The 22,006-nt window shown below is 50.3% G+C and overlaps 2 protein-coding genes and 1 long non-coding RNA gene across 3 annotated transcripts; 2 read left to right on the top strand and 1 right to left on the bottom strand.

The window, feature by feature from the left end:
* Positions 1–408: 408 nt before the first annotated feature.
* Positions 409–11,908, bottom strand: RHOG (ras homolog family member G). The gene is made up of 2 exons (XM_041730260.1): positions 11,799–11,908; positions 409–1,646 (listed from the first exon to the last, which is right to left on the bottom strand). The coding sequence occupies exon 2, from the start codon at positions 1,576–1,578 to the stop codon at positions 1,003–1,005; it is 576 nt and encodes a 191-aa protein (XP_041586194.1). The 5' UTR covers positions 1,579–1,646; positions 11,799–11,908; the 3' UTR covers positions 409–1,002.
* Positions 11,909–11,971: 63 nt separating this feature from the next.
* LOC121476330 lies at positions 11,972–14,377 on the top strand. The gene is made up of 2 exons (XR_005983912.1): positions 11,972–12,106; positions 13,147–14,377. It is a non-coding gene; the product is annotated as an uncharacterized LOC121476330 (long non-coding RNA).
* On the top strand, positions 12,106–12,957 carry LOC121476329 (translation initiation factor IF-2-like). The gene is made up of 2 exons (XM_041730261.1): positions 12,106–12,555; positions 12,820–12,957. Exons 1-2 carry the CDS (start codon positions 12,219–12,221, stop codon positions 12,936–12,938), a joined length of 456 nt encoding a protein of 151 aa, XP_041586195.1. The 5' UTR covers positions 12,106–12,218; the 3' UTR covers positions 12,939–12,957.
* Positions 14,378–22,006: the final 7,629 nt, after the last annotated feature.

Below are 22,006 nucleotides of genomic sequence, written 5' to 3'. Positions count from 1 at the left end.
GGCTTGGTAGCTGGGGTAACTGGAAGTCTTGGTTTGAGGCACAGGCTTTTCCAGTCTCTGTCAGTAAAGACCTGTAAGCAAACAGCTCTCAAATGCATGACTGTGAGCACCTGCCTGCAGGCTGGTGGCTCTCAACCTCTTCCTTTCTGAGCCTTAGATCAGAGATTTTTAGACTTTGTATCCTAGTCAACTACAGAATCTGTGGTTGGGGCCCAGCACAAGACTGGCCCCTCCAAGGGAGCCCAGAGCTTTGTTAGGGAAATTGGGGGGTGGGGGGACCACAATGAAGCCTATTGTCTCCTGTCCCCTTTTACAGGAAACAAAAGGCTCCCAGTCTCTGGGGAGCCCTAGCCCATGCCCATCCCCTGCCCAACCCCCAATGCCTAGCACACAGGGAGGAGCCAGGGCCACTGGAGACAGGAGGTTTTATTGATGCTGATGGGGGTAGGAAAGGCCCCCAGGAGCCTGGGGAAGGGTGGGGAGGCTGAGTCAGTCAGCGAATGCATAAGGCCTGGGCACATGGGGGTAGGTTAGGGCACATTCATCTTCTCAGGATTCTGTGGCTCCTTTGGAGGGAAGGGGGAGAGCATCTTGAGGGAGGAGCAATTCAAAGAGCAGCAAGGGAGAAGTCAGGGACAGCTGAGAGCTCCTAACCTGAAAGAAGGCACCACAATAGGCAGCAACATCTGTGTGGAAAGCTGGATCAGTAGGGAAAATGGGGGAGGGGCACTTAGGTTGGCTTCTTGGAGAGGGGTCATCCACTCTCGGCCTGGGTGAGCTCTCAGGGATACCTGGTACTCCCAAGCAGAGTGGGGCAGGGCCCAAAGCCCCCTTCCCTGTGGGCTTCAGTAGGGAGAATTAGGCATTCAGAGAAAAGGGCATTCAGGGAGCCCCCTGGCAAGGGGTGCCAGAATTAGTCCTTAAGGCACAGCTGGGGGCAGACAAGGCGCCAAGGCACAACTGGTGGGGGGATAGGGGCAGCCTCCAAGCTGAGTGCCAGGGTCACAAGAGGACACAGGACCGCCCACGCTTGATGGGCGTGGGGTTGAGCACAGCCCGGACAGCCTCAGCAAACACTTCCTTGACGCCGTCCTGCTGCAGGGCCGAGCACTCGAGGTAGCGCACAGCATGGATCTGCTTGGCCAGGGCCTGGCCCTGCTGCGGTGTGATAGGTGCCTGGCCCTGCTCCTTAAGGCGCCGTAGGGTGTCAGGCTGGGCTCTCAGGTCCTTCTTGGTGCCCACTAGGAGGATGGGCACATCAGGGCAGTGGTGGCACACCTCTGGATGCCACTTGTGCCGCACATTCTCGTAGGAGGGCGGACTGGCAATGGAGAAACAGATGACAAAGACGTTGGTCTGAGGGTAGGAGAGTGTGCGGAGTCGGTCGTACTCCTCCTGGCCCGCTGTGTCCCACAGGTTCAGGTTCACCGTACGCCCATCAACTGCGCTCTGGGCACTGTAATTGTCGAACACCGTGGGGATGTATTCCTTGGGGAAGGCATTAGTTGTGTAGCAGATGAGCAGGCACGTCTTGCCCACAGCCCCATCGCCCACCACCACACACTTGATGCTCTGCATCGTGGGTGCAGCTGCTACAGTGGAGGCAACGCCTCCTTCCCCTTCTGGGACCCTCCGGATGCAGTAACCTATGGACAGATTAAAGGGACACTCATGGTTAGGGAGGACTCTACCGACTGGGAGGAAGAATGGAAACACATGGACGGAAACCAGCTCCTGTTCTCTCAACCTGACACCATCCTGCAATCCCATGAAGACAGAGAGAGAGAAAGAGAAAGAAATGATACAATGAGAGAGGCCTTGAGACCAAGCCAAGATGCTCAGATGTATGGAGGATGGCAGTATAATGTGTAATATATTATGTGAAGCAAATAAGTTCTGGTACCAGACTGAATAAAGTCAAATCCTGGTTCTGCTATTTCCTACCTGTGTGACCCTGGACAAATTACTTAACCTCTAAGCCTCCATTTTCTTATCTGTAAAATGAGTATAAAATAATACCCACCTTTTTGGGTTGTTATAAGGATTATGTAAATTAACACATCTATGCCATTTAGAACAGTGCCTTGGGTCAAAATAAGTATTAGCTGCCTTTTTTTTTTTTCTCCAAGCAGTATAGACACAAAAAGTGAGGTACATAAGTATAGGATATACCAGATTCTCCACCAGATGGGGACCCCTCCCACTGAGTAGACTACAGAGAGGTTCTGGCACACAGCAGCTGTCCCAGGTCACTTTGAGATGTAGCCACGGGTGCAGCCTCTACCAACTCAGGGCCCACCCTGCCCAGTGCACTGATGTTTTAAGTCCAGACCGGACATCTTAGCTACTGAGTGTAAACCAAAAGGCACAATGAGAAACCTGCTGAGTAAGGAGCACAATTCTCTAGACAGCTGCCCTATCTCAATTCCCGGGTGCCTGAGGGGTGGGGAGAAGGAGGGAGAGCTGACCTCATAACTCTTATAAGCACAGTAAACCCTATCTGGCAACTCCGTGCAGGAGAATCCTGGAGACTGAGCCAGGGTTGGGATTTGGTCTGGAATCTGGTATGTAATGATGAATAAGGCAGAGTCTGTGGCTCCCAGACATCAGCATCTTCTCTCAAGGCCCCTGATGGGGTGGAGGTAGGTCCTCCAAGCTCAGGCAAGAGGGTTGGACAGAAGAGGAAAACAAACATTTGATTTCCCTGTTAATGGTACGTCCTTTTCCTGAGATCATGGCATGTGCCTCTGAAAAATTTCAGAAGCTTCCAGACTCTTAGAGAACATAGTGCCATTAAAGCACTATCACTGAGAAATACATGCTGACATCAGACTGGCCAGGGATTCTAATCACAGCTCCACCAACCAGTCATGTTTGATCTTGGGCAACATATTTAAGTTTCCTGAGTCTCAAATTTCTCATCTGTGAAATGGGAATAATCTTGCCTGTTATGTTAGAACTGCCAAGAGAAAGAAATGACTGAACATGAAGAAAGTGTTTGGCATGAGGTATGGCACATAGGAAATGCCAAATACATAGGCTGCTATAATTATTGGTGGAGTAAGTATGAGGAATCCCAGCTCCAGCCATCACCCTAGTCCTCCCTGCAGTTCACAGGGCTTTGGTGTGAGGAACTGCTCTTCTAAGTTCTGGAACAGAGCAGAGCTTCCGGAAACCCTGTGATTATTTATACTGCTGTGGCAAGATTCCTCCTCTCATTGGCTACTTCCTCTCAGCCATGGGGGACTTTTTCTGGCTAGTATGTGACTTCCTTTCCCTGACTCTCTCCCACAACCAGGTCCCTACTCCCTGGGAGGAGACAGCCTTGTTTTAGACACACCCAATCTCTTAAGTATCTCTTGTTCCACCCAAACACCATCACCACTGGCCCATTTTCCCCATTTCACTTTATACAAACTATACCCTGGTCCGAGAACCCCTTACCCCCAGCCGGACCTCTCGATCATTGGTTCAGAAGCCTCAAAAACTAAATGGGGAGAGGGGGGAAGGAATCTCCCATTGGGAAATAGAAAAGGAATTCTGGTGGTATGGGATCTGCATAGGACCCAGGGATGGTCCCTGGGACCAGCTTGGAGGGAAATGGCTTCACTCTGTAGGGTGGCCTCTCTGGGCATTAAAAATATTTCAGTCTTACTTGCATGAATAAGTATGTGTTCAATCTCAGGAGAGAGGATAGAGAACCTTGGGAATGGGTCTGGGAAGGAAATAAGGGCCCCCTAGGGTAGTGGAGAGAACCCCAGACTGGAAGTGAAGAGACCTAACCTGAGTCTGTGCCCTAGCTCTGTTCTGCTGCTGACCCACTGCAACCAAGCATGAGGCACTTACCCTCTCTGGGCCTCAGTGTCCCAATCCATGAAATGGGGGAGAAAGATGCCTGTGACAGGGGTACTAGGTAGATGAAATGAGTCAAGAGCCCTGGGAGCAGAGGATAGGATGACAGAGGTAGGAAAGGCCCCCTAGGAGCACAGGGTGGGGGCGGGAGGGCAGAGTCAGGAAATGCCTAAGGCCTGGGCACACTGGGGCAAGTTAGGGCACATTCATTCTTAGGATTCTGTGACTCCTTCCCTGGGGAAAGGAGCAATCAGTTTTTTAGGGTAGGAAAAAAGGGCCATTTCTTGTGTCCACAAGATTATCTGGGAGACTGGCATTTTGAGAGCAAGACTCTTGGGCTTGTAAATCTTCAGTTCCACACAGAGCAGGGGAGTGGGTGTGGCTGTGTGATTGGGAACTCTTCCCCTACCAGCCCAACACTGAGCTGGCCCAGGCAGGAAGACGAGGAGGGAACTCTGGCCAGCAGTCACAAGGCCCAAGAGACTGGAAGTGTAGCAGGCTCCAGGGAGCTCTCTAGGGAGGGGTTATCAACCAGCAATCGGTAAATCAGCCCTCAAAGAAGCTGGGAGGGACGGGGTGGCTTCCGGGCTGGCAAGGGAACAGGGACTGACACCGGAAAAGGATCATGAGTGAGGTAGTGTCCAGAAACAGGGCAAAGCAGAAGCCGTGTAGTATAGAGCCAGGAGCACTAGATAAATGAATTTGACCTCTTAAGGCTCACCTGGTGACTCTGCCCCTTGGTCAAAAACACTCACATGGTACAACCTCTTATAGGTCATGTGATATCGTTATTTGATCCTTCTACCTACCTATGGGTAATATTCCTAATTTATAGATTAGGGAACAAACTTAAAGGAACCCAACACATTCACACAGCTCATTAGCCTGGAAGCCAGGATATAAACCCCAGTTTTATAATCCTACGTCCCATGTTTTCCTCAATGTGTCCCACTGCCTCCAAATGATCCTTTACTAGCTGTCATAGAGGCCTTAAGCAAGTAAGTCACTTCCCTCCCTGGAGTCTCAGTTTCTTCATCTGTACAATAGGAACAACAGTACTTGCCCTCCCTGCCTCAAAGGGCAGGAGTGAGGATCCCCAAACATGGGAATGAATGTGCTTTGTAAACTGGGAAGTGCTATGCATACAAGAGGTTACAAAAGCAATGCTGTTCATCCCAAGAGGCAGAAAGCACTGAGTATGCAGGTGTCTGAGTTTTGGCATCAGTCCAATTTTCTCTACTCAGGTCTAGCTCAGACTCTTAGCCTCTCTCCCAGGACAACTGTTTTCTCTGAAATCCTATGGTCTGAGCTGTGTCAAGTAAGTTCCTGCAGGTCATTTAAGGAGGGCACATGCTACAAGGTAGGGTCTAACCTGTGCCACATAAGAAGGGACAGTCAGTGCTACAGAGGCCAAACATCCAGACCTGGGTCAGGGATCATCTGTGGCTTATTCACTAGGTGACGCTTTTTTTTTTTTTTTAAAGGATTTCTGTTTAGTAAATAAGTTAATGTTTGCAAATCTGTACAGTATCAGCCAAAGTATGACTTATTCTGACTTTATATTCTCACCTTAATTCAGATCCTGCCTGTTCCCTCACCTTTAGGGTTTTTCATAATCTGGTAGGGGTTTTGGAGTTGGATAGATCTGGGTTTAAATCCTAGTTTTGCCACTTAGGACCTAAATAATAGCACCAACCTTACCAGGTTGTTAGAAGGATTAAATGCAATAGATGAATACAAAGTAGATAAGTTGCAAATGTGAGTTTTCCTGAGTTTCCGGCTCCCTGCTCCAGAGGGATCTTCACTGTCCTCTGTAAACAAGCCAGGCTCACTCTTGCCTCTGAGCTTTTTTCTCTTGCCCTTCTGTATGCTGCTCCCCTCACCACTCTTACATCTTCCTGCCTCCAGACCTAGCTTCAGTCTGACAGTCTCAGGAGTCCATAGCATGGCCACCTCTTTTAACCCTTCTCTGGCTCTGTTTAACTTTTCTCCAAGAGTCATATGTAAGTTTCCTAGCTTGTGGATGCCCCCTCCCCCCCAAACAGCAGCTTGAGCTTCTCCTGACTGCCCCCACAGAAGAGGGAAGTATAGTGTGCAGCCACTGCCTTCTGATGGGCTTGCTTTTGCCCCCATTACTGAGATCTGGATAGATGCCTCAAGCCCAGAATTGGATGATAAATAACCCCATAGCCAAAAGCTCTGACTGTGATAGGCAAAAATCCCTCCTACTACCAGCTTGACCTGGCTCCTGCAAGGAACACAGCTCATGGGGAGTAAATCCTGTCTGAATGTGGTCTCTGGAGCTCAGCTTGCACCCACTGGGACCTGGTCTTGGGGTGTGGCCCAGGCAGGCCCAGAATGGGGGAGGGAAAGGAAGCAGCAGATTGCCTGATTGCCAGATCTCCGTGGCCGTTACAGCAGGGGAAGTGTCCCAACTGGGAGTGGGGGAGGGGAGAAATGGGCTGTTAAGAGATGGGGGAGCATGGAAGCAATGGGGACTTACTGCAGCCTCCTAACCTGTGTCCCTGACACGGGGCTCCCCTTCTACACCCCTTCCTGAAACTCATTCTAACTAAGATCCGTCAGTGGGCATTCTGTTCTAAGCTCTGGCCACAGCACCCCGATCCTCTATAGGCAGCCTCCACAAACTCTTCCCCAAAACACATCAAGCAGCAATACTTCCGGTCCCTGTGGGAATCTAGCATTTCTCCCCCATTTCATTCCTCCAATCCCCCTCCTCACTCCTGTGTGTACCTCTAACCTTGGTCCTCCGGAGCCAAGTACTCTTCCCACTTCCTTTAGGAAAGTTTTTGTAAATCACCCAAATCCCAAATGACTTATCCCCTCCCAGGTCTCGTCTCTGTTTCTCTCGCAGGTACATACTATCTTGCATCACAAGAAGGCTGATCTGAATCTTATCTCTAGTCACTAGACTGGGAGGGTCTAGAGGGCAAGGTCCTAGTTGATCTGTCTCCTTAGGCTGAGCACAGCACACTGTGGTTATCAGTAAATAAATGAATAAACTTGATGCATCCCTCATGTCTTTGCACATGGGAGTTCCTCTTACTAGAATTCTGTTTCCTGACTTCAGAGCCTCTGTGTCTTCCAGGGTCCAGTTCTGTTCCCCAGCTTCTCTGAGGCACCAAAGCAACCCCTTCTCCTGCCCTACCTTCCCCAGCACTGTCTGAACTATTCACGGTACTGAACTGGATGCCTCATGCGGAGGTAAGTCCACCCTGCTTACTTCCAGAAGCCCAGCAGAGGACTGAGCAAAAGCTGCAGGCTGACACACATCTCCTCCCCCATCAATCCAGATTTCGATTCTGGGAACAAGGAAGAGCCTCCATGCCCAGGAGACATAAGACAAGGGTAACCGACTTCCGACTTCCTCTGTGGGGTACAATTCAGAGTGATGAACACACAGGCTAGATTGAGCCTGGAGGGGTGAGGGTGTGGGGTGGGGGATGCAGGCACAGCGGGCCCAGAGGTGATGAGGAAGATGGGCAGGAAAAGTGATCCTGATAAAGCTAAGAAGTGGTAACATCAGAAGGATGACGTTAAGGGTCAGGGTTAGTATTGGAAATGGCTTCAGAAGTTCTTCAAGTCTGTTGGTTTTGAAGGAGAGGTGGAGAGGTGATATGAAAAGGCTCAAAGGGGCTGCAGCTGGCTGCAGCTGGGCTAGGAGGAGGAAGCTGGGGGGGAGACATGAGGTCAATGCGGGGCTGGGACCAGGCCAAGGGCTGAGTCTCTCTCATTCTTCCCCTTCTCCCCATCAGCGGGGACAGAACCCAGGAGAGCCTAGTTCCCAGCCTTAAAAAAAAACAACAATGTATGCTGAAGAACTCTCCACTTCTTGCTATTCTTCACCCTTTAGCCCCTGCAGAGGATCCTGCAGGGCAGCAGGGTAAGAGGCAAAGAGAGTTGACTCTACCTGGTAGGGGCAGGAAGGAGAAGGAGACAAGACAGCTGTAGCTGGGAAGGCTCTGTGGGGCTGGGACCCTTTCACTAAGGCCCAGTTCCCTTCCTTCCCATTCTAGCACCTGGGGTGCTCCTCAAAGGGTGAGCCCCACGGCCAGGGCGGCTCTGGGTGGGGGAGCTGAGGAGGCTGCCCCTCCCCCACAAGGCGGCACAGAGGAAGGCTCCAACACTTGCTTCCTCCTCCCCACTACACAGGCTTCACAGCAGCTCAGCAGTCCCGGGGCCCCATGAAAGGCCTGTGAGGTGGCACTTCCTTTGCCTTTGCTCATTTCACACGATGCTGTACAGAAATGCCATCCTCCCAATCCTGCCTCCCCCACCTGAAAATACCCACAGAGAGACCCAGGGCCGCCCTGTCCCTTCAGCCCCGCCCCAGCTCTGAGGGGGTTTCCACAAGGGAAAAACACATCAGGGAGGAAACTCCGGCATCGATTTTCCACTGTCAGTGGGGCAGAGCTGGAACAGGGCAGAGGGTACTCCTGCCATATCGCTGCCCCCTGGGATAATCCCCGACATTCTGCCAAATTCTCTTCTTTCAACCAGTAGGAATCCTTGTGCTTTGGGGGAAAGGAGCCACAGGTCCCATTGCTGAATAGATAGAGACTACTGAGGCCTGTCAGATCAAGGCTGGCATGAGACAGGAGGGCCCAGAGTGTGTGTGTGTGTGGGGGGGGGTTCTGCTACGAGGAGCCCCTTAGGGGAAAGAGACTTAGAATTCTCAGTATTCTCTATGCTCATTAGAGGTATTAACAGGCAACTCCTATTGTTGGAGCTGAGCCACAAGAGACAAAGTTGACCAGGGTTATACAGATTTGGGAGCAAATGCAGGACAAAGACCTGGGTCTCTTAACCTCCAGCCTGATGTGACTTCCACAAAGAAAAGTTGAGAACTGTTACTCTGGCCTGGGAATGGGCCCATGTTTCTGGCCTCACTTAGGATGACCCTACAATGGTTTTATTCCTTCAGGAAACGGGCCAAAGGGATTAGGTTGATGCCTGAACCCATTCTGCTTCCAAGTTCCCTGGCTCTCATGTCTAGCCAACATGAGGCTGTCCATGATCTAGAACTTATACTAGTGGACAGACAGCCACCCTAGCCTGCCCCAATTGAGAAGCTCCCTCTATAAGCTCTAGCTCCTGGGGAGATGTCCTCCGCCCATGACAGGAGGACAAAAGAGGAAGCTAGACCCTAGACAGGAAAACCAATCTGTTCTGGGGAGGCGGCCCAGGCTTTCTTTGTCTTTGGTTTCCCTCCTCACAGACCCCCTACAAGCCTCACTACTAATGGGTCTACACTGTGTATGGAGGGAGAGGTCTTCATTCTGGGCTCAGGCCCCCACCTTCTTCCCAGCTGCCCAGCTATTCCCATTCTACAACTTCTCATATCTTCCTGCTATAACCTCCTAAAAGCTCACCTCGGCCACTTCATCTGACCTAACATTTGGCCAGAAACAACTCTCCATATCCTAGATTCCCAACCAGGATCTGTGACAATCTCACATTAGCCATTTCTTCCTCAAATAAGTACTGGTTTAGCCGGTGGGGAGTCAGAACTCCTGGATGGTTTTTTAATGAGCCACGATGCTGAAAAAGTGCCTTGCATGCACATCCTTCTCTGAGCTGGAATTTTTTGCAGGTTCCTGGGATTTCCTCCTGGAGTGGAACCGCCTGTACCTCTCAGAGTGACAGTAGGAGATACGGTGGAAGAAGGGACAATTCACGGGAGAAGGGGGAAAGGCTAGAATGAGGAACCGGGTTAGCTCTTAAATCTAGTTGTGCTTGGGAATCCCAAAAAAGTTCCCCTCCACTTCTCTTTTTTTTCTAATGGGGAGAAATGAATACAGTAGACTTGAGGTGGAGAGGCAGGATCTCTCAGCATGCTTCCCAAAGACTTGAGGAAGGAGCTTTAGAATGGGGACAAGAGCACGTAGAGCCAAGCTGGACTGAAGTTAAACTCGAGAGGAACTCCTGAAACACAGGGAGTAGGGTCCTGGATGAGAGGGGGAAAATTAACAATGCCTGAAGGCAGAGGGGTCAGCAGAGGACTTGTCACGGAGACCCTGATGCAGCCAGGGCACGTGAGTTCCCAGGCTGGGCAGGCCCCAGAAGGAAGGAGGGAAGACGGGGCAGACACTTCTGTCTTACTTCCTTCTCCTTAACTAAAACAGTAAAGACTTAAGTTAGACCAGCTCTCTAGTCTTCCCTCCAGAATCCTGCCTTTGTCCTCTCCCTTTTCTTCTACCACACCTAGCTGACCTCATCCCATTTTCCCTAACAGGTGGTGTAGGAACAAGCAAGCACTGGAATCAGGGGCCTTCAGGCTCTCTCCCAGCCTCTATACCTGGCCTCTTGGTTAAGCACCCAAGGGTTTGGGTGATTTGATTTCCCACGGCCTCACTCACCAGTCTTATTCCTGTGTCACTCTACCCTTACTGCTACAGACTGCTTCCTCCTGCCTAACCACAACCTCACCCACTGCAGGTTCCCTTCATTCTGCTGGTTTCCCCTGCCCTGGGCCCTCTCAAGGCTGAGGGCAGTTATTTTGTCTCCAAGAGATAAAGACATAGACACATTGACAATCCCAGGCAAATACACATAAAGAAAAGTTTTCCAGCCCTTTAATCATCTTTATCACTGGGAGGTTGTAGCCTGTCTCTCTGAGGTCGGGAGATCTGAAAAGGCTCTCAAACTCACCAAAGTTCTGGACCCCAAAGCCAGAGATAAGTGGCTGAAAGGGAAGGAGACAGGGAGATTAAGAGAAGTGAGGAAAGGTGGAAGAAGCAAGAGGGTGGATATGTGTTTGGGAACCAGTAGGGGGGCAAGGAAGGGAGGTGGGGAGGCTGCAGGGAACAGAGGTGGACAGAGGGGCAGGGCAGGTGACAGGACAGGACCTGGGCATGACAGTGTGTTTAGGTGAAAGACTACAGAGGATGCAAGAAGAGGGTGATGGAGTGTTTGCAGATAGGGCCTGAAGAAGGAATGGAGGAAGAGAAATGAGAATATAGAATTTAGGGACTAACGATTGGGTGGGGGAATAGGAGATGCTCCCAATTATTTCCCAAGGCCAGAGCTGGCACTGCCACCGAGAAGGTCTATTCTCTCATCCCCTCAAAATAGCCCCCATCTCAGCGATGCCACCTTGTCAGGGACTATCAGCACCCCTGAATGAGAGTCCTTCCACCGCTAGTCACAAGACCAGGCCCTCTTCTTCCTCAGTTTACCCCCCAAAGAGCGAGGCCAGGCCCTGGCCAGCCAGGCACAGAGATGTTTGCCAACTAAATACCTGTTGCTTCATTCCAGGAATGGAGAGGTTGGGCGTCAGAAAAACAGGCATAGAGAGCGAGACTGCGACTGGCGGGGCTCCCCCCTCCCTGCCCTCCCCTGAGTGCACAGGACCTTGGACTGCAGCCTGCGAATGCGGGTCCGGATTGGCACTTGCAGGGAGGGAGCTCTATCCCCGCAGTGCAGGGCTTCGAGGGCCCCAGACACCGCCCCCCTCCAACCTCCAACCTTGCAAGTGTCACAACTGCCGAGCGGAGGGGAGCACCTTCTCTGCAGCCCAGGGCCCCCTTCCTTCACGCAATTTGGGACACCCCCTCCCCTTTCGAGGTCACCCCACCCCTGAATCCCATCGCCCAGCTCCGAGCTCTTCCACTTCAGAGACTTTGCTCTCGGAGCCGGGGACTCTCCCACCTCCGCGGTGCCGCCTCCCTCGGGACAGAAACCCACCGTCACAGCACCGCCGCCGGCTCGCGGGGGCCGGCTCCCCGCCCCGCCCGCCCGCCCGCCCGGCCGCGCCCGCCCAGCTTGCGGAGAGCCGAGAAGCTCCCGCCCGCCGCCTCCCGCAAGCGAACTTCCCCGGCCCGCGCCCGCGCCCGCGCACAGTCCCTGCCGGCCGCGCTCCCCCTGCCCCTCCCCCGCCCCCGGCCCCCCGGCCCCCCGGCCCGCCGGCCCGCGCCGGGCCTCACCTGGTGCCCTCCCCGCCGCGGGGGAGCTGGGGGCGGCGGCAGCGGCTCCGGGCTCGAGAAGGAAGTGAGAGCGGGAGGCCGGAGGAAGTGGGGGGGGCGGGCCGGCCGGGGCGGGGCGGGGCTGGGGGCGGGGCGGGGCTGGGGGCGGGGCTGGGGGCGGGGCGGGCCGGACCGGGAAGTGCGCAAGGCCCGGGCCCCCGGCCGGGGTCTCCCCACCCCAACACCTGGCCGGCGCGGTCCGGGGTCGGGCCCCGGGCTCCCTAACCCCGGCCCTCTGCCTCGGAGGCCCCTGAGTCAGGCCTCCTAAGGTCAGTCCTGCCCGTCTCCTCCGCGCCACCCCACCCAGGAGAGGCCGTAGCCGGGGCCCCAAGCTTTTGTCCCCCTCCCCGTACCTTGCCCCCACCCACGCTCCGCGGGAAGATGCTGAGAACCGGCGCCCCGGGTGGGCGCCTCGGTCAAGCCCAGGGACGGAGCGCTGGCCCAGCCTGCGGGTTGGCCGGAGTGGGTCCGGCTGGGGCAGTCCCCACCCCTGCCCCAGCCCCAGCCCCAGCCCCAGCCCCAGCCCCAGCCCCAGCGGAGCGCGCAGTGGTGGTGATTCAGCAGTGGGAAGGCCCCAGACCCCTGGGGAGGGTGCGGAGACTGGGGGCAGGGGAGCTGGCGTCAGCACCCGGGGAAAGACAAGATCAGCAGAGGCGCCGACGGAGCCGCGGGCCCCAAAAACAGGATGTCGTGTCGTCGTTCCGCAACCGGCTGCTCGGTGCGCCTGGGCCCTGGGGAGGGGAGGGGGCGGGGCGGGGCGGGCGGAGGACGCCGGGCTCCCCTCGCCCTCTCCCTCCTCGCCGCCCGGCGCGCCGCCGCTTAGGGCTGCAGGGCGGCACCCGGGCCCAAGATCCCGCCGGCGCCCCGGGGACAGCTGGGTGGACGGGCTCGTGGGCGCCCTCTGGTGCTTCTGCTCCCCGGTGCTGCTCAGGAGCTCGGACGGCTCCAGAAGGGGCGCACGGCCTTGCTCCGTTCCACCCAGACGTTCTGAGCGCCTACCACGTGGACAGCTCCGTGCTGGGTGCTGTGGAGGAAAACGGAGAGGCCTTTCGGACAGGCTCCCTGTCTCCAAGAGGCTTTCCAGATAAAAAGGAAGAATAAAGAGCGTGACCTTCTGAGCCTCAGTTCTATCTTTGGTAAAATAGAATGACCTCTCCTTCGTCCTGTGGAGGGGAGATAACATGAGAATGGATGTAAAAGGCCTGCTATTGGTGCCGGCTCAAAGTAAACATTCAACGAACGCCTTAAAAAAAAATCATGCTATAAGAATAAGTTTCCTTTTTTTTTTTTTTTAATTTATTTATGATAGTCACAGAGAGAGAGAGAGAGAGAGAGGCAGAGACACAGGCAGAGGGAGAAGCAGGCTCCATGCACCGGGAGCCCGACGTGGGATTCGATCCTGGGTCTCCAGGATCGCGCCCTGGGCCAAAGGCAGGCGCCAAACCGCTGCACCACCCAGGGATCCCAAGAATAAGTTTCCTAAACACAACACGTCTGCCCACATCTTTGGGTCTTTGCCGCTTCTATTCCCTCGGCCGTGCCTTCTTTCCTGTACTGATCGCCAGGCGAAATCCACTCAGACTTTCACAATTCGGCCCCAAAGGACTACTCCCTGCGTGGTTGCCATCACCCTTCCTCCCACAACACAGATACACCCACCCCACCTCTGCCATGCGGTTGATAGTCTCTCCCGGTGCTGTCTAATGAAAATAATGTAAGCTACACATGTAACTTAAAATATTCTATTGATGACATTTTTTAAAAAGTAAAAAGAAACAGGTAAAATTAATTTTAATGATATGTTTTACTCAGCCCACTATATCTAAAATGGGATCATTCAACATGTAACCACTATAAAAATTATTCACTATACAAATGAATAGGGTATTTTACATTCTTTTTTTGTACTAAGGCTTTGAAATCTGCTATGTGTTGTTTTATACTCACACTACATCTGAATTTTGACTAGACATATTTCAAGTGCTCAACAGTACACATGGCTAGAGGGTATGGTATAGGACAACAAAATAGAGCCTCTGTCAGAGTCAAGCTGGTAGATGACTGAGTAGGTGAATTCATTCTCTATGAGCTTTCTGGGGAAGCTTGTCCTGATCCTCCTGGGTGGAGTTTGGGTCTCTGTCCTCCCTCCCCATAGCACTTGGGACAAACTCCTCTCTGTGGAGAAGAGGAGAGCAGGAAAGACAAAAGGAAAATCTGATGCCACTCTATACCCTACTAGGAACACCTGGCTGGCTGGTGCTTGGCGTTTGATGATGAAGAAAGCAATGTGAGTTTCCATAAAAGACAGGGTTCAGTGGAGGAGTACATACTAAAGCAGCTTCTAGAAGCCATTAAAAATTATGTCTCAGAACAAAGGTTTTTGAGCTGAGTTCCTAGAGTTCCCCTCCCAGGATTTGAAGGGAGGAAAATAGTGGGGCTCTGGCCTCCCTTCCCTTCAACCAGAGTTATTTTGCTTTTATCTGATTTATATACTGCTATTCTGGATAAATAACTTTTTTTTTTTTAAGACTTATTTATTTGTTTGAGAGAGAGAGAGTGCACGAGGGGGAGGAACAAAGGGAGAGGAAGAGACAATCCTAAGCAGACTCTGTGCTGAGCATAGAGCCCCCTACACAGGCTGATCTCATCACCTGAGATTACAGCTCCAGCCAAGAGTTAGAGGCTCAACAGACTGAGCCACCTAGGTGCCCCAAGAGCTGATTTTTAAAAAGTTTCTTGCAAAAAAAAATTAAAAAATCAACTTTGGGAGCTGCACAAGAGTAAGAGTAGAGTAGGAGAGTAAGAGTAGGGTGCACATTATACACAGTAGACCAAAATGCTGGATTGGCAGCATGGGGTCAGACTGAATTTCCAAAGCCCTTGGTCTTGGGCATGCATGGCCCCAGTTCAGCTTGCTTAGGTGAGAGAACCTGACTTGGCCTCGAGGATTTCATGGTCTGGTGGGATATGGGCCTGCTACATGTGAAGATACCAGAGGAGGAAGAAAGAGCCCTGCGCTGTGCTTCAGAGGACCTGAAGTCTAGTCTTGGCTCAGCCAGACTGGCTACTGAAACTTTACCCTAGGCCTCACTCTTATCTGGGTTTCAGACTCCTTCACTGGAAAACAAGGGTTAAATCAGATAATACCTTTGAGCTCTGACTTTCTATGATACACTCTTTAGAATAATAATTAGGCAATTAAGGTTTATGTATATAGCATTTTCTTTAAAACCATTTAGGTCATCTTGCTTTGTGCTCTAGTTAATTGTATCTGTCTCCCCCACTGACTATAAGTTCTTTGAGGTTGTGTCTGATTCATCCTTGTGTTCATCCACTGGACCCAGCACAGGCAGGCCTAAGCATCCATTTGTCTTCGGAGTCATCTGTGGAATAAAATTGCCATAATAAAGCATTGATATGTGTAGAACCATGAGAGGCCAGGTGACTTAGAGCCACTTCTATGGCACAGATATAGGATGGGCCACTAAGAATAGAAGAGTGGGAGACAGGCAGTGGGATGGGACTGTCTGCAAAGGCCTTTTAGAGGAGGAAGATGCTAAGATGCTTAGCTGAAAAGTGTAGGAAGAGGTCTCAGGACCCAAAGGGCTGTTTATTCTTCCTACTCTCTCGCTCACTTTCTCTGAATAGGTGAGCTCTTGGTAGGTGGTGTATGTTTGTGCTTACAAGCAGCTGAGAAGCAAGAACACCCCCTGGGACCTTTAGAAGTGAGACAAAGTATGAAAGTACTTTTGGGAGGTAAAACAGAGAGATCAGACAGGTTCTGAAGTCAGACAGTCCAGGATTCAAATCCCATTTGTGCCACTTTCATCGTGGCCTTTGGTAAGTCACATGAACTTTCATTCATTCCCTGAACCCGTATTTATTGAAAACCTCTGGACTAAGCATAATGTCACATGCCAATGACGCAGCGGTGAAAACATAGATAAGTCCCTATTCTGATGTAACTAGCAAGGGAGATAGATCTTAAACAGGTGATTATGTGCTGTAAGATCACAGAGCGGAGCTATGTAGTTCCATTTTAAAATGGGAATGATAATACTACGGGCTTTGTGGGACTGTGAGGATTAAATGAGAGAATGCAAATAGAATGCCCTAGCCGATTGCCTAGGGTACAACAACATTAATTTCTCATATGCCCATGACTTGGTGCCCCTAAAAGAGCAGGGCAGAGACAGAAAGGAGGAGGAAAAAAAAGCCTTGAAATGATTTCACCTCTGCCCTCCTGTCTTCCAAAGAGGTCTTCCTAGCCTGGTGTGCATAAACACCATCTCCTATAGCTCACCAGTGGCTCACAAGGGTCTTCTTTCTGTTCAGTCCCAGTCTCAGCCTCTTCAGACTAACCCTAAATCTGAGTTTTCCTTTGTCTCTGATGGGGCTCCTCTTGATTCCCTGGTGCTCCCTCTCTCAGCCTGCCCCTCCCCTTCATTACTCTTCTTCATTGCTACCCCCAAAGACAAGCCTGATGTCCTATTTTGTGACATGGGAAGATGATGAGCAAGACAGGAGATAGCAAAAAGAACAAACAGGGGAAGTGACAAACGCAACAGAGTTCTAGAGTTGCGTCCTCTGATCCATTGTTCCTGATTCCCTCTGAGGAACTAACTAATGAGGGGAGGAAGGGGAAGGGGCTTGCCCTATCTCCAAGGAGAATCCCTCCTCCCAGGCAGGGCAGCTTTGCATCTTTGAGGTTCTCCAAACTGAGTGTTACCCACATCTTTTGGAATAATCCCCCCTGGGAATTCCTCCCTCTTCGGCGCTGGCATTTTCCAGAAGCAATTCAGTTTAAGCAGTCACCAACAGTACCAGGATGTGAATCTAGGCAATCTAATTCCAGAACCCCTCCCACTCCCCACAAGTGTGTTCCTCTGCACATCCTCTGATTGCTTTATTTTTTTTTCTCTGATTGCTTTAGGGAGTTACTTGCTAATCCTCTGTGCTCCCTCACCAATTCCTATCAAGACATTTAGCATAATCAAGTGCTAACTACTATTCATATACAGATTTCCCCTAAAAACCAAACTCTTCACGAATAGGAACTGGGTTGTTATGAACAGGTGCTTGGTATATGCCAAATCAATAAATGAACCTCCGTACTAAGATCCTACACCTGATTTTGGAAAAGCAGGTGATTTTTTTTTGTGAAACTAGCATGGAAGAATTGCTAAAAGCCAATCAAAATCTCTCTCCTCATTCCTACCCAGCCAGACCTAGGGCCCTTTCTCAGGGATAGCTGTAATTGCCATTTTTTGAACACCAGGTGGCGCCACTGCTAACAGAGCCCAAACTCGGATTTTAAACTAAACTTTTGGGAGCAGATTTAGGACTCCTTATTGCACTTCCACTGAAGATACTGTCACTTTCCGAATGAAAGCTACTGGTAACCAGAAGCCCTGTGGTAGGGAGGAATGAAAGCTAGAGACATGGCAGCCAGTTCATAGAGAGCACACATCATTCACGTTCTTTTATCGAGTACCAGCTTTGTACTAGCCAGAGAGAGCATGAAGATGAATGAAATTCAGTCTCTGATGAATGCAGAAGCTAATGGGGGAAGACAGATACTTATAAGATAATCATAATCCAGTTATATAAGTACTCTAAGGTACAGCAGAGGACTGAAGCACAGTGCAAGTTAGGCAAGTCAGGCAAGGTGGTGAAGGAAGGAAGGGGTCGCTTTGGAGCTGGGTATTTTATATTTTATTTTATTTTATGCCAACCACAACTTTTGGTTCATGCTATGCTGTCACCATTGGTAAGGCATAGATGCTTTTCTTTCACTGCATCTGAGACTTGAAGGATAGAGAGAAAATTCCAAAGGGAAGAGCTTGATGTGGTAGCCTCAGCCTTAGTTTATCTATGAGTATAGCTTCTGTCTCATCTAGTAGAGCTCTTGTGAAGGAGAGAGATGTTTGATGTGAAAGCTCTTGCAAAGAGTGGAATAGAAGCAAGAGAATTGTTAATCTAATTTGATTTACCTGGGATGCCTGGGTAGCTCTGCAGTTTAGTGCCTGCCTTCAGCCTAGGACGTGATCCTGGAGTCCTGGGATCGAGTCCCACACCGGGCTCCCTGCATGGAGCCTGCTTCTCCCTCTGCCTGTGTCTCTGCCTCACTCTCTGTGTCTCTCATGAATAAAATCTTTAAAAATTTTTGAAAAAAAAATTTTGATTTAACCAACCAGAATATCAGAAGAAAGGCCCTAAGAGCAATTCAAGGGAGATACACCTGGTATATGCTAAGGGCTTGGTGTATAGGTTTATTTTTTTTTTAATTTTGTGTTATTTATTTATGATAGGCACACAGTGAGAGAGAGAGAGAGAGGCAGAGAGAGAAGCAGGCTCCATGCACCGGGAGCCCGACGTGGGATTCGATCCCGAGTCTCCAGGATCGCACCCTGGGCCAGGCCAAAGGCAGGCGCCAAACCACTGCGCCACCCAGGGATCCCAATGTATAGGTTTAAAAAAGACAGATGAGAAAAACTCTGTTTCCTCTGAGACTCATAATGCGAGGAGGGCTTCTTACAGAGGCTACAGCTCACATTAAGACCCAACATAGGAGCTACTAAAGTGAGAGTCACAGCTTCGGATCCAGGAAGATCCATGAGGCCTCAGGATTTTCTTGTTTTGTAAAATATTAAAGCCAAACTGAATTAATAATCTGGTGCTTATAAATCCTATAGTTGGGGAGACTAAGATCAAGAGGAGAATTGGGGGACACTTGGGTGGCTCAGCGGTTGAGCATCTGCCTTAGGCTCAAGGCGTGATCCCGGGTCCCGGGATCAAGTCCCATATCAGGCTCCTTGCATGGAGCCTATTTCTCCGGTCTCTGCCTCTTTCTCTGCCTCTCTCATGAATAAGTAAATAAAATCTTAAAAACAACAACAAAAGAGAATTGGCTTCTTTTAAAAACGATTTTATTTGCTTATTTGAAAGAGAAATAGCATGCACATGAGTGGACGGGAGAGGCAGAGAGAAGAAGTAGTTTCCCCTGCTCATCAGGGAGCCCAATGTGGGTCTTGATCTCAGGATCCTGGGATCATGACTGGAGCCAATGGTAGGCACTTAAACCACTGAACCACCCAGGTGCCCCAGGAACTGGCTTTTCTGATGTTACATCATTATTTGGGAGGCAGAGAGAGGAAACCAAAATGTTCCTCCTGTTATGTAGGCCATGGCTTTGGTTCCCAGATACCATTTGTTTTTATTTTTGTTTTTAATTGTGGTAAAATACACCTAACCTAAGGTTTATCTTCTTCATCATTTTTTTTAAAGATTTTATTTATTTATTCATGAGAGGCACAGAGAGAGAGAGGGGCAGAGACACGGGCAGAGTGAGAAGTAGGCTCCATTCAAGGAGCCTGACGTGGGAATCGATCCCGGGTCTCCAGGATCACGCCCTGGGCCAAAGGCGGCACTAAACCGCTGAGCCACTCAGTGATCCTCTCTTCTTCATCATTTTTAAGTGTACAGTTCAGTCATGTTTGGTATATTCACATTGTTTTGCAACTAATCTTGGAAAACTTAAAGTATATCTGTTAAACAATTTTCTATCCTCTCTAGGCAACCACTCTCCTACTCTCTGTCTCTCTGCATTTCACTACTTTAGATACCTCACGTATGTAGAATCATACAGCATTTGTTTTTTGTGAGCAGCTTATCTAACTTAGCATAATGTCCTCAGGGCTCATCCATATCGTAGTATGTAGAATTTCCTTCCTCATTAAGGCTGAATAATATTCCACTGTAGGTATATACCACATTGTATTTATTCCTTTGTCCACTCAGCCTCTACCTTTTGGCTATTGTGAATAGTGCTGCTATGAACATGGGTGTACAAATATCTCTCTGAAATCCTGCTTTCAATTTTTTTGAGTATATATATCCAGAAGTGAAATTGCTGGATCATATGCTAATTCCTTCCTTCCTTTTCCCTCCTTCCCTCTCTAAAAAATTGATCAGGCCCCACACCCAATGTAGGGCTTGAACTCAGGACCCTAAGATCAAGAGTTGCATTTTCTACTGAGTGAGCCAGCCAGGTGCCCCATATGCTAATTCTATTTTTAGTTCCCAGTCACCATTTCAGCCTCACAGGAAATGCAACATGCTCCAACAGTTCAAATTCTTGGTGTGAATTGGTAACAGGCCCTCACTTCCTGCCTTCAAGATGAGGCTTTTTGTATCAAATGGGTTATGTACCCACACTACCCCTAAAATCATGTGGTAGCTAAGAGAAATAATGCAGTCGAGTTTAAAGGAAGTTAAACATGTTTTACTTTCTTTTTTTCTTGTGTGTTCTCTTAGATAAGTGAACAGGCAAGTTGGCTTTGGCAGAAGTGACAAACTAGCAGTCTGAGTGATTAATTTATACTGTAAATGTGTGTATGTGGTCCATACAGGGCTTTTTACCTTTAAAAATTAATTGCTAGGGCAGCCCCGGTGGCGCAGCGGTTTAGCGCCGCCTGCAGCCCAGGGCGTGATCCTGGAGACCCTGGATCGAGTCCCACGTCGGGCTCTCTGTATGATGCCTGCTTCTCCCTCTGTCTTCTGCCTCTCTCTCTCTCTCTGTGTCTCTATGAATAAATAAATAAAGTCTTTAAAAAAAAATTAATTGCTAGTACTAAAAAAAGAGATATGTCATATGAAACTCCGTTTCTTCGGAACTCGTTTCTTCGGAACTCAGCTTTCCGTTTTCTTTTACAGATGATCTGGGGGGTGCCTGGAAGGTTCAGTTGGTTGAACAGCTGCCTTCAGGTTAGGTCATGATCTTTGGGTTCTGGGATAGAGCCTGGCATTAGGCTTCCTGCTCAGCAGGGAGTCTACTTCTCTCCCCCCCGCCCCTCCCCCCACTCATTCTCTCTCTTTCTTTCAAATAAATAAAATCTCTAAAAAAAATAAAGATGATCTGGGAATACGGAGTCCACCTTCCTGCCTGCTCTTCAGTGTGCCACAGTCCCCACCACTCCCTATTACCCACCTACTCCTCTCAATTGTATTATCTATCTTCGGACTTTGCCATTTGAGCTTAAGGTCCCTGACTCAGATACGTGTAGTAGAACCTAGGTCAGGGGCTTGTCTTCTCTTTTGGCCAATTTCCCAGCACAGAGTCGTTATTCAGTAAATATTTTAGTGGTCGAGTGAATTAACTTATGTTCACCAGCTTTTACTGAGCACTTACTATGTGCAGGGCTCATGGCTGGATCCTCCTTTCTCAGAGATGAATAAGGCACATCCCCCTGGCCTCTGAATACTCAATCTTATGCGGTGGAGGGAGCTAGACCTTTGTATGGTCCAATTCTGGACTGGAGGCACTGGTCAGAAATGTGAGTTTCTGAGGAGGAGACCTTGAACTGTATCTGGAAGAAGGAAAGGGCAGCTGTATGAGGAGCTGGAGGTAGAGGGGAGAGTGTTTCAGGCAGAAGCAACAGCAGATACAAAGGTGGGGTGGTGGTGGTGAAGGTTCAGTGTGTTTGAGGAACTTAAAAGGCAGTGTGACTGGAGTTTGAGAGGAGAGAGAGTGGTAGTAGATGACGTGAGGAGTGTATTTTTATATCAACAGCCTAACCCTTAAGCCAGGCAGCTGTTGGGCAAATCCCTGTTGCTGGTCTTCAGAGGGCTCTCTCAGAACAGGTAGCTAGCTAGCTGGCTTAGCACTGTCAGCCAGAGGAGAGACTGGGCCTAATTCCTTCCCCTACCTCCCATGCCAAGGACAGGGTAGGGCACAGAGCAGGTTTTAGTAAAGATCTGCTGACAGCATACTCTAGAGAGAGAACAGGAAATGCAGGCTCTGTTGAAGGAGGCCTAGGCGCGGCTCTCTCTTCATTGGGGCACTCATTCTAAGTCGCTAACACCTCCTCCAAGCGACAGTGAGAGCTGGGAGAGAGGCCGAGAGGAACCTGCCAAGGCCCTACCCACAAAAACCTCAAAGGGGAGGGGATTTGAGGGGCAGGTAGGAAAATGAGCTGTGACAGTTAAAGGGAGGGCATCCGACTTCCCTTGAAGGAGGCGGGGGGGGGGGGGGGTCAAGAAGGCAGATGGAGTCCTTTAGCCGACTTCAGTGGTGTGTAGGGCAATTTTAACTATAGTGTTTTGGACGTTTCATTTTGTTTTCTGGCATCATTTCCTCCCTAAACACTAGCAGTCCCTAAAGGGTTGCC

The sequence above is a fragment of the Vulpes lagopus genome, chromosome 15 (genome assembly GCF_018345385.1).
Source record: "Vulpes lagopus strain Blue_001 chromosome 15, ASM1834538v1, whole genome shotgun sequence".
Classification (NCBI taxonomy): Eukaryota; Metazoa; Chordata; class Mammalia; order Carnivora; family Canidae; genus Vulpes; species Vulpes lagopus.
The sequence above is the reverse complement of the archived record's forward strand: the minus strand, read 5'-3'. Positions and strand labels throughout refer to the sequence as shown.